Raw genomic sequence first — 16,187 nt, 5'->3', positions numbered from 1 at the left:
GAATTGATAACAGAAAATAATTTCGGCTACGTTTAATAATATATCAAATATTCGTCGTTCCACTTCAGAAAGTATTTTCCCCTCTTGAACTAGCCGCATGAGCAATGAATAAGAAATTTTGAGTTAAAATAAAATAGCACTGTCAGAAACGATACGACACGAGATAAAAAGGGGAAAAAATGGAAGAAAAAATATTTTATGGATTAGAAATTAAACTAAAAGAATGACATACAAATTAGCAGATGCTGTCATACTTCCGTTAGCGAAGTAGTATCGTCGAAAAGTGACAGTCTCGGAATACTAAAACGAATAATACATATATTACTTTATTTTCCTGATTGATTAGCTGAGAAGTTGATGTTAGTTAGGCTTTGATTTTGGTTATATATTATATCAAATAAATTTTGTTAGGGTTTGCCATTTTCACATCATGATATAAGTCAACAATTCCTGATTTCTCATGTCATTTTTTATTTACTTCTTTTTTATAATATTTATTTATTTATGTACCTCAAATACGTTTATAATACCTACAAATCTATCTTACGTAAATCAGTCGAGCAATATATGGTACCTCATTTCCAATTTATGCTGTCCAGTAGCATAGCAATCAAGAGCTTCCGAACTCGAAATGCTAATCAAATCATAGGCAAGTTAAAAGGATAAAACTTATTTCTTTATATTAGCTCGTTAATATTCTTCCTCGACAAATGTCTCTATAGCACACATATATTGCACAATATTGTACGATATAAAACAATATTTAAAATATGTATAAAATAGTTGAATATTCAATAGTATAGCATAATATCGCACATTATTGTAAAATATGTGCAATAGGCTGCATTGTCTTGCCAACTGTTTTAAAAATATATGTTCATTTGTACATATATTTTTAAAACGTGTCATACATTCAGATATTATGTAGATCCTCAAAGCCTAAATTTTATCTAAAAGAAGAACTAATCAAAACTTAAGATAAGAATTCATTCATCTTATTCGTAGCTCTAAGAAATAATATAGTATGGAAAAGTATGAAGGGGTATTATAATGAAATATTAAAACAAGAAATAAAAACAAATAAGGATATTAAGGATATTCAAAGCAGATTTTAGGGATTATTTATTATGACACATAATGAACAGCCTTTTCTTATCGCCATATAAATCATACTTACCTTCTACTACTTTCTAAGTATAGAAGAAATAAATTTTAAATAATTTGAAGTAAGATTTTAAGGAAGATAAATTTTTCTGTCCTGCGCTAAGATATGAGGACAGAAAATTGTATACCTACGCTCTTCCAGTGTGGTAGCTGCAACTTCAGCACCAAACTGGCTCTCCCCCAAAGAGTTTTGGCACTTCACTCGAAAAAAATACCTGGTCTTGGGTCTGAGACCTCGAACGGTCAGCGTCGTTTCTGTACCGGGGACACTGATTGGTCCTCCAACAACTTCACCTAGCAAAGTTTATTAATTGTATCATTTTAAACAATTAAATATTTTCTGAGAAGAAAAGCAAATCATCTGAATGTTGTTCTATTGTTATATCTAAATTGATATCAGTAATAACTGAAATAGTCTAAAATGGTAAAAATATAGCATAATTTTTCTTACTTACTAAATTTATTACTAGGCATTTAAAAAAGTTAGCTAATTTGTATAAAATTAAGAAATTGAAACTTATGAGGAAACACATATGGCAAAAACTTATTTGAACGACTTTTTAAACATTTCTTACCTTTTTCTTTCTACGGGATTAAAATGCGCAAAATTATGTGCTGCATATAAAAACTTGACAGTTTGTACGTTTCTATATTTTGTTGAAATTAATAGTTTTTCATAATTAAATTTGATTAATTTATTGATACATATGTTATTATTAATTATACTTTTCGTAATTGACATAAACATCAAAATCATTTTAATTGCCTACTTATATTAAGAGGAGTGTTTCAGATGCAAATAGGTTTGTAAGACAATGAAATGAATGCAAATAGATATATACTTCTTACAAAGTTATTTTGCAAGATTGAGTATTAATGAATATTTAAATTTGGTTAGTGAATGTAATTTTCGTTCATATTAATAAATAAATTTATTTAAATAGAAAAGAAAATACCTAATAAATTTTGAATATTCGAAATTTATTTGTATAGTTTGTTCAGAAAAAAAAATAAGGTCTCCTCTTAAATTTAATATAAAATATTAAACACAAAACACGTACTAAAAATATGAAATTCAGGGAAAAGTTATAAAATTAGGAATTAATTTTAGTTGAAAGTTATAATATTTCTTTTCTAGCAATTTTTTTAAACAAATAAAGTTGCTTAAATCTGTAAAACTATCCTGAAATCTATAAAATTCGCTGCGTTTAGTCTAAAAGAAAAAGTATATAAATTCAATATTTTAAATAATATATAAATAATATATTTTTAAATAGTATATAAATTGAATATTCTTTATACTTTTGTTTGAATATTACAGCTTGGACAGTTTTTTTAGGTGTTGGTCCTTTTATTTATTAAAAAATATTGCATTTTTATATAATTCAACGCATAAATTTATAACTATATTATTTTTCAAGCGTCATTCATTTTACTGATAACCTAAACAATTTTTTGTTACCTACTATTAATTAAAAGAATACTTCCCAAAAATAAAATATACTTTTTCATCAAAAACTCAGAATTTATGTATTCCCTTAATAAAAGAAACTTTCCATGATTAGTTTCGTAAATTTATAAGGAATTCAAATTCAAGTTACAAAGAATATAATGGCAATACTTTGAATCCTTTTGAATAATCAGTGTTCATTAATCAGTTTCGTAGAAATAAATAAATTTACAGAATCAGTTAAAAGTTTTATAAAAATTACCAAGAAGTTCAAGACATTTGTTTTATCCAATATGTAGAGAATATAATACTGTTAAATTCACAAATGATTTTAATTTGATGTTTTTTAGTAGTTAAATTATTTTTTGATTGAAATTTTAAAAAAATAAATAATCACAAATTATTGCTCTATTAACAAAATTTTACATCCGCTTTTGTTGCGATACACTCCAAAAATATCTCACCGTTTATTTGCCTCCACATCACAGTATACTGAAGTATTGGAGAGTTCCCATCAAAGGGCTTATTCCATGTGAGTCTAACATTGCGGCTGGATATGTCATGAACTTCTAAATTTTGTGGAGCGTCCGGGATATCTGAAAAGTAATTAAACATTGTAGCATTCTTGCATAGAGCTACTTGACGTTGGTAATTTAACAGAATAGTTAGTTTCTTAGAATATAAACCAATGTTATACGAAATTCATGAATTAATGTCAAAATCTTTCTTGACATTATTATAACTATCTAGCTTATGTCTATCAATCATAAGCTATAAATATAGCTATTGTTTAATTGCAATATGAAGTTTAATTTATCAAAAATAGGAGATTTACTTAAAGATCAGGAGTAGTTTTTGTCAAAGAAAACATATACATGCAAATCGCAATTTCATGAAATTCCATCATTTTACATCTTCGCTAATTGGACAGTTCATCAGATGCTTTTACGTTCTTATTTTCATAAGAATACTGAATGCACATTTAATTATGTGATGGATAAATGCTTTATCTGAAATTGTTAAATATTATATGTTATCAATAAATGTGCTTATAATAAGATAGAGGCAAACATTACTAATTAGCAAAGCATGAATGAAATATAAAATAATTTAACCAATGCATATATATTTAAATATTTTAAATATCTCTTAATTAAAAAATTAGGCTTTATTAATTTTTCCAAGCAGCAAATGTGATGTCTTATTTTATTTCTGAAGTTAATTTCCTGAAATTTAAAAATAGAATCATTTAAAAAATGATAAAGAAATTTAAAAAAAAAAATTAAAACCTATTGAATTATGAAGTATTCAAATGACATGTGAAAGAAGACAGTATGAAAACAAAATCAATGAAAAAGTGTTGAAGATATTCAAATTGTGAAAATATAATCCCTTATGCATTTATTTTTTGGAGAAAATATTTTATATGTCTTCATGTAATTATTGAAATATTATTTTTTGACTAAGGCATGCAAATTCGCAGCATATAATGAAAAAAAATGTTTATATGTTGTATCAATCATAATTATTTCTGATTTTTCAGGATATTTAATATACAGATTTTATTTGAAGAAAGAGTGCCTAAAATATCCCAAATATTTATTAAAAATATCTTCCATATTTGAAATAGCAAGACCAAACCAACTTAGAACAGATATATTTTTTTAAAGCAAAGGAAGAATTTATAATACTATAAATATATATAATATTTAGGAAGAACATCTATAATTTATGTAACAAGTGAGATGACTTGCTATTAAATGGAAATTTAATTATTATTTATCATGGAAGGCGTGATATTTGCCATTCATTGTTACACAAAGTTGATCGCATCACCATTCAATGATATTTTCTAATTTCAATATATGTGTTCTTCAAGCTTCTTATGTAATTAATGTTTACAACCTATTTCCTAAACTCTAATTTAAGAAAATCCAGATTAGCATTCAGTAAATAAACTTCATTTCCACTATCTCCATTCTGAATCAACGCTCGTAAACCATGCTTTTTAAAGCAGAACAAACGTCTCTTTTTCTCTTTCATCTGAAATTCTTCATTTTCTTTTCCAGATGCAGGTCTTTCTCTCTCACTCTCTCTCTCTCTCTCTCTTTTTTTTACTTTTTCAGCAGCAAGTTTTACTTTTTCAATAATGAGCCTTACCTCAATTTCCTTTCTAGTTTTAAATAAAGTCGAAAATAATTCTCTCATATACACCATTACAATCTGGAGTTTTTAAATATAGCAGCTTTTAAATCTATAATATTAAATTATTTCATATGATAATGCCAAATTCTGCAATTAACTCCCCTGAAACTTTTTTTGTAGCAAAATATCCATATTAAGTGTGCACTAAAATAAAACTGAAATGTACAATGCATAAAAATTTAAAATTATGAGGCAAAACTTTTTTCTTCAAGTCGGAATCGTCTTACTTTCCAATTCAGCAAAGATTTGCCATTATGCAAGACTTCTTTCGAATTTAGAATAAAACCTTGAATCGGAAGAACATTTTATAGTCATTTACATGATAAAAGGATTATAATATTTGAATACATTTACATATCGATATCATCATGGAATCGTTTCCACATTATATTATTCTTTCCTTCACGTTGCAACCACGTGCATTTGAAATATAATAATAGAGATCATTTCTAATTTAGGCACGTCAGTTTATTAGCACCAGAATCAGGGACATATCTCACATCTCATTCACTGATTACATGCGTTAAAAAAATATCTGTAGTGGAAGTATATATTTAGAAATTCAAAATTTATTGTTAAAATATGTAGTTATTATTTAGTATAAAGATATTTTTTGTTAAAGCTGTTATAACTTGAGTGTTTTTATTTATTTCTTAACAATGTGAGAATTCTATTAAATTAAAAAATCCAACTTTATGAACTTTTATTTAAATTTTTTTCTCATTTGTAAAAATGAAATTTCCTAATTATTTTTTCACTTTCTTTCTGATATGCTAAATTTTTGGAATAATAGACATTTAGAGATTCCCAAATATATTGTATCAGTTTAAAATATTTCTTTGCTAAGCAATAAATTAAATTTAGTTATAATCATGTAATCTTTTTACTTATAATAATTCTATATAATTCTAAATACATTTTAATTATATAATTATGACATCATTAAATTAAATTAAATTGAAAATTGATTTCAACATGTCATTATATTTCGAATAATTTAATTTAAAGAATTATATATTGAAAATATTTAAAATAAAAAATAAGCTTTTTATCATACTAGTTAAATATTTATTAAAAACACTTTTCATAAATTACATTACATTCTATCCTAAAAACTTATACTGAAGAGACTCTTTTAGCCATAGTGACATCCTAATAAGCTCTCAATCCATCATAAAAGCAATCCAAATATAAAATCCTCTTCAAACATTTCGAAATCAAAAAGCGCTTATGATTTGTATAAATGAATTCCTCCAAACTACTTCGTAGAAAATGAAAAAGGCAAGATTAACCATACAAAATAGTTCCAATTAGATTTTAAATGAACGTGCATCATTTCTTGATATGCTTCATAATTTTATGGCACTTGAAATAAACCTCACTCAGATCCTGCTGACAGATTTGACAGCTCTCCAAATCACCATGGATCATTTTCCTCTAGGGCACTTGAAATTGCACATATTTATGCAAAACGTGAGTGTAGTGTTGAAATCTATCTGAATCTTCTAGATCAAATATTTCAGTTTCTGTGAATACTTCTTGGCTCATTTATTCATCATTGAATGTTAGCATCGAGTAGCCACTTCTCATTAAACAAATTTGCTCTTATTTTGTGATTTTAAATTGCTCATATTCTGTGAAGATTTGAAGTCAAGTCCTTGATTTCAAATTATTTAATGTTACAGAAATTCCGCATAATATTATAAAAATTGGAAATATTCGATATTTGCTTCCTTTCAGTTCCGCATATTTGGCCTTCAGCATTTAATCTACTATTTTGTGCTTTGAGCAAAAAATAATTAAAAGTTAAACTTTTTTGTGAGATTGAATTTTAAATTTATAATCTTAGCATTGAAATTTGTTAATACTATTTAGTTTAATTTATTGAAATGTTTAATATGATTTTATTAATTATTGGCACTGGCAATCAGCGTCAGAATTGTCACTGATTATGTAATAATCATTTACTGAGTAATTTAGTAACAATAAAATGAAGATTATATTCGAAAAGAAAATGAAACTACAAAAAGTTCATGAGAACGTTTTAACAATTGAGCAATATTTGAGAAAAAAAATAATTAAAAGTTAAGCATTTTGGGCGATTTAATTTTAAATTTATAATTTAATCACTGAAATTTGTTAATACTTTTTAGTCTAATTTATTGAAATGCTTATTATGATTTTAGAAATTATTCGCATTGCCAAACAGCATCATAAAGTTTAAGCTATATTAATAAGCCTACAAAATCAGATGATTATCAGAAGTAGAAATATTAAATATTACAACTGACAACACTTTTGGGATATCAAAAATACTTTCCTAATGAAAAGGAATTGTTGCCTCTTCTATTGAAAAATCGAGGAGTATTATTTAAATGAAAAGTCAGAGAAATCGCTCTTCTTGATGAATTAAGTGCATCCCAGGTACGTAGATTTTTCCTTTCTCGTGTACATAATATAGAGAAAAGTATAGTAATAGTCAAAAAAATTCCGAACTCAAGATTTTGAAGAATATCCCAGTTCTAAACCCATCAGAGTTCGAAAAACATTTTTGGAAAATGTCCACCCGTCTGTCTGTGACAAAGCTAACTCAAAAATGCTTTGAACGAGGAGGGTGAAATTAGTTATATGGTCTTTAAGCCAAATTTGAAAATTTCTATCTAATTTTAAGTAAAATCTGATAAGAGGACGTCCTTCTGTTCGAATATAAGTTAACGAGAGAATTACTAAAAAAGAGAGTTAGATAAATAAAATACGTTTCACAGATTTAACATCATTAGTGCTGACAGTTATCAAATTTGGAGCCAAATACAACTAATACTTGACCGTCTGTCTGTCTGTACTCTCAGAAACTTATAAACGCGATAATTAAAAAAAAACGCAATGAATTAAATATATCGAATTTGGTACCGGATTTTGTGATTACAAGAGAAATTTTGTGACAAATTTTGCTTTCAATCTGTTGAGAAAAAACGTCTAAAGGCAAATAAAAAGCTCAAATTCGGTTCGGTTGAATGCTGTTAATCGCATTCCAGAGTTTAATAGTCAAATAATTCGCCAAGGAGGACACAAAAAATTCTATCAAAATAAATTCACTCCAAAATTTAATATTTCGTAGCTATCGTACGCCAATGCATGCCATGCGTTCTCAGAGATGACACATTTATGAGAAAGAAAGTTTTGAATAGACCACTCTCTCTTGCTATTACAGGCATTCTTGCCAGGTAGGAGGCCAAATCTTGTGGGCTTTCTTCATTCTCATAAAGACATACTCACAAGTTCCCTTTGGATGTCAATTACAATTAGGTTAATTATACTGACAAATGACTTCTCATGACTTCTACATCATGTTAATTTTTTTAAATGCCGAATTTGTGAAAGAGGCAACGGTTTCTCAAGTTCTGAAAATGTGCAGTGTTTAAGATACTAGGCGAGGTTACAAAAGATATATGTGGCATCTAATCTACATATTCATTTCTGCATGAATAGGTAGCTGAGAACTGAATTGAAGAGGCTAGTTACTTCAAAGGAAATGTCACAAATAAATAGATCTTCTCTGCATTCAATTTTATTTGTAAAATAAATTCTGAATCAATACATGTTGCAGTATTTTTTATGAGTCAGATTGATTCATCTCTCTCAGATGATGATGACGTCATGCCCGCGTTACCATGGAAAGGGAGTGCAGTAACTTCTGAAGGTAAAGGCCCATGAGCACCCCCGGGCAGAAGTCTGACTTCTAGCTCATGAAACTCACACACATTCGCTTGCACAACTCCTTTTTACAGAGGGGCACATTCACACACCTCACAGATAGAACACAGATGAAGAACAACCATGCACGAACTGTGATTCGAACCAGGGACGCCCAGATCACGAGGAGGATGCGCTACACCTATGCCAGGACGCCGGCATCTTTCTCAGATCTATCTTTCAATTATTTTAGATGTATTCAGAATAATAGATCCTCTTATTAAATTTTTTACTTACTGTATTTCATACACTATAAAAATAAGCTAATTCAAGCAGAAGGAAATTGAAAATGTGATAACAAAAGAAGTATTCAGAAAAACGATTATCATTTGGTAAATGTTTCATAAAAATAGAGTGAGAAAAGAAAAGGAAATATTGAATGGAATGGATATGTAATTTCTATATTTTTACACCTACGATTCATTTAAAGCGAATGATTAGTTTGAATTTATAGGATTTATAGAATATCCGCTGCTACTAATAATCTTATGTAGTTTCTGCCTATTTTGAATAAAGTAAATAAATTAAAAAGTATATTAGGTATTCATTGAGACGAACTTAAAAAAAATAAATTAAATCCGATCGTTATAAACAAAATATGATTTTTATGCAAATATTCAAAAATAATTTAAAATAGACCAATTAAAAATTTTGATTATGATTATATTGAGAATATGATATAGTATTATATATTTTGAATAAGTGAAATTAATTGAAAGTGATGATCAACATTGGCTGTTTTGCAAAGTTATGCACAAAATTAAGTTTATGATTTTAAAATGGTGTATAAATTATGCATTTTATTCGTGAAACACAAAACAAAAACAAAACAAATTTTACTAATAATATCTCTTTTCAAATTTACAGAAAAGTTCACTTAGGTAATTACTGTGAATTATGAAGAAAGGTATTAGCAATTTAACACATATTTATCACAGAACTCGTTTTAAAAATAAATTTAATCATCAATTACACGGTATGGTATTCTTTCTCGAATAAACAAAGTTGAAAAAAAAATGGAAGACATCAGCTATGTGAAAATAAATTTCTTTTGATTTAACAACATTAAATGACTCGAAACACCGTCATTATTAAGAAAATTATCCCTGCTGCTTCGTCGAAAATATAACAATGATGTAATTTTAATAAGCGAAGTGATTTTTGCTGCACGGGAACGGATAGAATAATTATGGGGAAACTTTAGCATGAAAAAAAAACAAGAACACCGAAACACCGGTATCGACTAAGAACGTAATCGTTCCTTTTATGCCCCCAGAGATATCATTAGATTTCAATAATGCTCGATTTTGCGAGGCTTATTTTTAATAATTTTTCCTCGGAACGCGATTTGCCGCTCATTCTTTGCTGCACATTTTTCTTTCTTTTCAGCATCAAGAAATGAGATTCAAATATTGAAGCTCGGCACGCCAAGCACGTCATTTGCACTCCACATTATGGCACATAATGACAGAGTAATTAGAAATTCAATATCCTTGAAGGAAAATGATATCACTAGCAAAGACATACTAATCGCCAGGAGGAGAAAACGCTGATTGCCTTTTAGAATTACTTGGTCTTCTTCCTTTTTTTTTTTCTAGGAGGCAAATCAATGTAATGCTTTGCCTTTTCAGCGACGAAATTGCCGTTTAGAAATTTTCGAGGAATGTCACGCCTCGTAATTAGTTTGTTTTTAGGGAAGGATCTGGACTTTCTAAGTATGGCTAAGGAAAAATTACGATCTATTTTTATCACATTTATAATTAAGTAATTCTTACTTGTATAGTTTTTAGAAGTTTATGAATGAAATTTCATTACGGAATGTATGAAATATGATTGTTTAATAACCTCGTTTCGGGATATCAAAGCCTCCTTTGATGTATTTTATGGGAACTAAAATATTTTTAATAAATTAAATACACATGAGTTTCTTCTTACAAGTTTTGCGAAAAGTGCTCGAAACATAGGTGTTTGGTCCATGTATACGTGATAAAAATAATTAAAAATTTGTTTTTTTCACTAAAACCGATTAAAAGTTTTGGTCATTAACTGATTTTATGAAATTATATTATATTTAAATCAGTGATGGACCTATTTACATTCTTTTACAAGAAGTATAGATACTTTATAGGAAATCAGTAAATTCTGCATTTTCTTATAGATTGGAACAACTGATGCGCCTATAAATATATTACATTTCAATTTCCCATATTCAATAAGTTTATCTCTACTGTTATATATTAATTGATCATTTTACTCCCCTGTCCATTTTGTTCTCTCTATAAATGAAAGCTATTTTAAATGGCGATGTTCAAAGATAAGATAAATAAGTCCTCAATTGGTAGGAAAATAGTAATTTAGTTCTTTTAGATTTATATTCCATTTTAAAGCATTAAGAGAGCTCTATTTGACCATTTTGTTTGTCGTAATTTTGAACCATTGACAGGTGACGAAGATGACACATGATCCGGCAATTCCCTCTCCAAACTGCCAAATCTTAATGCCGTGGGAACATTTGCCTGCAAAAGACCTCATGCTATTAAGTCCGATTAATGATTTATTCTTCACTGAAAGCGAATTTATATTCTAAATTTTTCTAGTCACTTTGTACATGTGATAGCGAAAACTCATCAGTTATTATAATTATTCGGACGTAATATATAGTTACTAATCTGTAATATTGCTTCCTGCAAAGCTAGTCTTATAGTTAGAGGGAGTGTGTTGTATATACTTTTATTGATGTTTGATGGATACCCAGTAATCCCCGGCCTTGAGTAGAAGAAGAAGAGTTCTAGAAAATACAAGAATTATTGCGATATCTATTAAACTCCATATTTGCGTCAGTCTTATGATTTCTCTGTTAGAAGGATAATCATAGAGAGATCTAGATGCCCTGCTGCTGGAAAGCTTACTCTATGATTAACAATAAGTCTGTTGTTTCCGCGTGTTATTGATTTCTGTAAATGATATTCTGTGAATTGCAGTTTTTGTTTTGTGTATCCTTCTGAAATAAAGCGTTATTATCAGTTATCGAGCTTCGCAATGTGTTTTCGAAGGACACATTTCTTAAAAATATAGAGTATCCACCCTAATCGTGGATTTGATCCTGCAGATTTGATTTCTGTGCTGTTAAATAATTATATTAACAATCGTTACAAAATAATAATAAATAAAGTAAATTATTATATATTTTTGATAGATTAAATAAATTATTTATAAATTATAATTCCGATATTTTCTACAATCCAACTGTTCCATGTATCATATTTTGTAAAATATTTTTGATACATTAAAATTTTAAGCAATAAATAAGTAAAAATAAAGGAGTTAAATACTTCTACTTTTGCCACTGCAAAATTATGAAACTTCCAATAAAACTAAAAGTTTTAGCCAAAACAAAAGCCTCAAGACAACGCATTGCTTTATTCATTGTTTTCTTAAATTATTTAAAAATTCTTAATTAATTTAAATGGAATTATTCAAAATTTCATAACTCAATCAATTTTATTCCCAAAAGAATAATATATTTTTCCTTCGCAATGTTGATGTATGAAAATTGATATGAATATGAAGAATGAAAAAATAGTTCGGGGAAAATTAAATATGAAAAATTAGTTCTGGGGACTATATAAAAGCTTTATAGTTTAACTATAAAAATATAGTATAACTATATATATATATATATATATATATATATATAGTTATACTATATTTATATAGTATAACTATATAAAACTTTATAGTTTTTAGAAGTACACTTATTAACTTCAAAAACTTAAAATTTAATTTTTGCTTTTTTATTTCAATTAAACATATAGAAAAATCATTAATGATTTAGAAATTTGCCATTTGCAATCATTATTATAATAGATGTGTTGAGTAAAAATTGTTTGCTTGAATAAAATGTATATTTTTATTGTCATTTTAACACTGTACTCCGAAATGAACAATTTAAACTTAAAAAAAATTCTTAAACATAAAAAAAAAAAAAAATCGAAACATTTTCCAGTAATTTATGAATGTCGCATAACTTTAATTCGAGTTTTATATATGAGAACAAAATGTTTATGTTAGTGAATAAAATAGATATCTTTTTAGAATATAATAGATTACACAGCTTTTTCTCCACTGGCATTATAGATATTCAATCAGTAGCTGTATAACCACCTCTAATAAACTTGAATATATATTTGAATCTGAGCTATATTTAAACATATTATTTTATTCATCTGACTGTATTTGTCATCATCTTATTTGTAATAATTCTTACTTTTTCTGTTATATATCAGCATACATTATGAATAAATAAATTTACATTTAAGGAGTGTCAGATATAAATATGAGAAAGCTGCTGTTAAGTCAATGTTCTCTTTCACAGATTTGATAATGATAAACAGTTTTAATGTTTATTGGCCGAAATTCCTTTTTCCATTAATGGCTTTAGTTTTTATTTAGATACATTGTATAGGAAAGCTATAATTTGTAAAATTCAAGGATACCAATATCCGAAAAAAAATCTCAAAATGAAATCAAACAAAGGAATTAAACTCTCAGTGGCTGCTCAAAAATAGCTATGAAATAGGTTAAATTATCGTTTTATATCTACAATTTCTCTACAATTCTAAAATCCTTCAGTCTTTAAACCAACGGAAATGCCCTTTTTAAAACTATCTAGTATACTTAGACAAGATAATACTTTGCATATGGAAGGATATGAGGACTGTACTCCATAGAGTTTACCTCCAGTCATTGTAATTTCTGTTAAGTTCATCTCAACCATACAAAATGGTGCTTTTTTGATTCTCCTTATAACGACTTACATCCTTCGAATGCATTAGTAACAGTGACAAGGGAGGTGATAAATCTTTGAAGTCGCTATAAGAATCTACTATTTTAGTCAAAAGACAACATATGAACTTTCATTTATAAAAGTCTCTGCAATTTTATGTTATAATTTTCACCTACACACGGATAAACAGATGAAAAAGTGTCTTTGACTTTCAAAAATGCAACAGATTTATAATTCTAATGGTGAAACAATGTACAAAATGTCTTCTTTCTAGTTTATTACTTCCTTTAAGTATCGAGTTAATATGTTCACTGGCTGGCAAACAAAGCTATTTTCTTAGAGTGATTTCTTTTAAAATTTGACATATTGCTGCTAATTTGGTTTCTGAGCCATGTACTAAATTTCAGACAGCGATCAAGGTTTTAGATACGTTATTCACAAATATAGAGCATTTTTTAAAAATTTGTTTTCTGATTGGGAAGTCTGAAGCTATGAGATATATCAGAAAAGTAAAATATAATTTTTTAATGATTGCAATACTTTCACTTTGCATTCGAAAAGGTAGAATATAATGTCAGTAATTTAAAAAAATATGGCAGTGAAATTATAAATGACAAACATATCACCATTTTTATTGTGTGTTAATTCCCATTCCGAAATTGATGCAAACAATGTTATATATTTAAATGCTTTTAGACACTTTTTAAAGCTGGTTTATTTTGTTCATACTTGTGAAGTATTTGCTTAAATGCTCATTACGAGTTTTTTTCTACTTGAGAACATGCTTACGAGGAAACTCATTTAAATAAATGTAGCCTGCTTGGTCTTTTTTATTTTAAATAATAGATCTTGTCAGCATTTTGAAATTCAGTAAACAAATAAATTAAGACTTACATGAGTCTGAGAAATGCTTAGGTTTGGAAGTGTGTTTAGTTAAAAATATAGTAAGTATAGTTAAAATTAAAGAAGTTTAACTGAACATAAAATACATAGAAACATTAAAGAAGTCCATGTAACTATACTTCTCTTTCACAATTCTTTTCCTCAAGACTTTTTTTCCTCAATCAGAATTCAATGTTATTTTACAAATTCTTCTAAAACATTGAAATTATCTGAATAATTCGAAATTAAAATCTAAGAAATATTGCTATTATTTTTTAAGTATATTTTCAAACAAGTAGTACAATAAGTAGTATGTCAAATAATATTTAGTCTATGACAAGTTAAATAAAAGGAGCATTTTCTCCTGGAACAAGTCACGAAGAATGGAACATTAGATATTGTTATTATACATTATTATTATTATTATTATGGTCCATATCTTAAATTTAAGTAGTTTTTTTTTCCAATTAATACTTTATAACAAAAGTTTTCAATTTCCTTCCTATTCGATCCTTTATTGGGATCAAACTTCCTAATTTTATATAACTCGTGAGTAAGTTTACTTAATTTAAGTCAGACGACTGAAATTAACTCATACGCAAGATAAATTTAAGAAAGAAGTACAGAACTATGAATAAAGCATCATAACTAAATTTTGAATCTGTATTTCAAAATCTAGATACAAATTTTTTATGGCAATAAATTATATATATATATATATATATATATATATATATATATAAATATATATATATATATATATATATATATATATATATATATATATATATATATATATATATATATATATATATATATATATAAATATATATATATATATATATATATATATATATATATATATATATATATATATATATATATATATATATATATATATATAAATAAATGGCAAACATAATTAGTTGCTAATATTATACATCCTAATTGTGAAGTCTAAATCTCAGCATTCACATTCTTGTAAATAATTATTGCATTCAAAATTATTATTTTCATATATTAAATGAAAATGCAGCGGTGTAAATGTATAAAAGAAATTTTAAAAATGCCTTTGACTATATAGATAATTAATTATCTGATTAATTGATTAATAATGAAATGAAGATCATATCTCGATCTTCCACATTGTTTAAATTTAAATACTTATTCATAACGAAAATAAAATCACAATGTGAAAGTTTTATCTTAATATTTATTATTATGCAGGACAATCCTGTACGTTTGGAATTGAATTTTTATGTAATAATATGTATTATCGCGTGCTGTTATGGATAAATATAGCTCTTTCAGCACTGCATCCAACAAATTTAATCCAATAATAATATTTTTGAAATTAATTGCATTTAAAAACTAGCGTAAACTTTAAAAAAACAAATAAAAAAAATGTATTTATCTTAATTATGATTAGAAAATTATTTTTCTTTTTATTATACTTAATTGTTGCAATATTTCCTTCATGAAACATAAATTAATTGCGTAAAGGAAGCCATTATTAAACAAAAATTATCAAGATCAGTAAAAAAATAGGATTTGGGAAAATATCAATGTATCTTTGCAAAACATTGATCTACAAGAAGAAACTAATTGATTTATTGGATCTCTAATATATAATATTAAGTTATTTCAATGATTTTGAGAACTTCCAACGTAATTTATGAGTGTACAGTTTAAAATTTTAAACATTCATATATTTGTACATCATTAACGAAAAGAAATATGTTGTTTTCATGCATTAAATGACGATATATCACTGAAGATAGGCAAAAAGAAAAATTTAAAAATCTTTCCCCATATAGATAATCAATCACCTGGGTAATTGATTTAAGAAGAAAATGAGGACAAAAACTACCTCTTCAGCGAGTTTTATTTTACAGTTTTTATTCCAGAGAATAAAATTAAAATAAAAACTCAAGAAAGAAGGTTCCT

General features: G+C 26.8%; 1 protein-coding gene across 1 annotated transcript in view; it reads right to left on the bottom strand.

The window, feature by feature from the left end:
* Nucleotides 1–16,187, bottom strand: part of LOC129981637 (cell adhesion molecule Dscam2-like) — a 506,908-nt gene that overhangs the window by 133,570 nt on the left and 357,151 nt on the right. The window contains exons 14-15 of the mRNA XM_056092554.1: nt 3,079–3,210; nt 1,297–1,458 (exon numbers count right to left, since the gene is read on the bottom strand). Coding sequence (XP_055948529.1) covers nt 1,297–1,458; nt 3,079–3,210 — 294 coding nt within the window. The remainder of the gene's footprint in view (nt 1–1,296; nt 1,459–3,078; nt 3,211–16,187) is intronic.

The sequence above is a fragment of the Argiope bruennichi genome, chromosome 8, assembly GCF_947563725.1.
Source record: "Argiope bruennichi chromosome 8, qqArgBrue1.1, whole genome shotgun sequence".
Lineage (NCBI taxonomy): Eukaryota > Metazoa > Arthropoda > Arachnida > Araneae > Araneidae > Argiope > Argiope bruennichi.
Note: the sequence above shows the minus strand (reverse complement) of the source record. Positions and strands in the feature narration are given on the sequence as shown.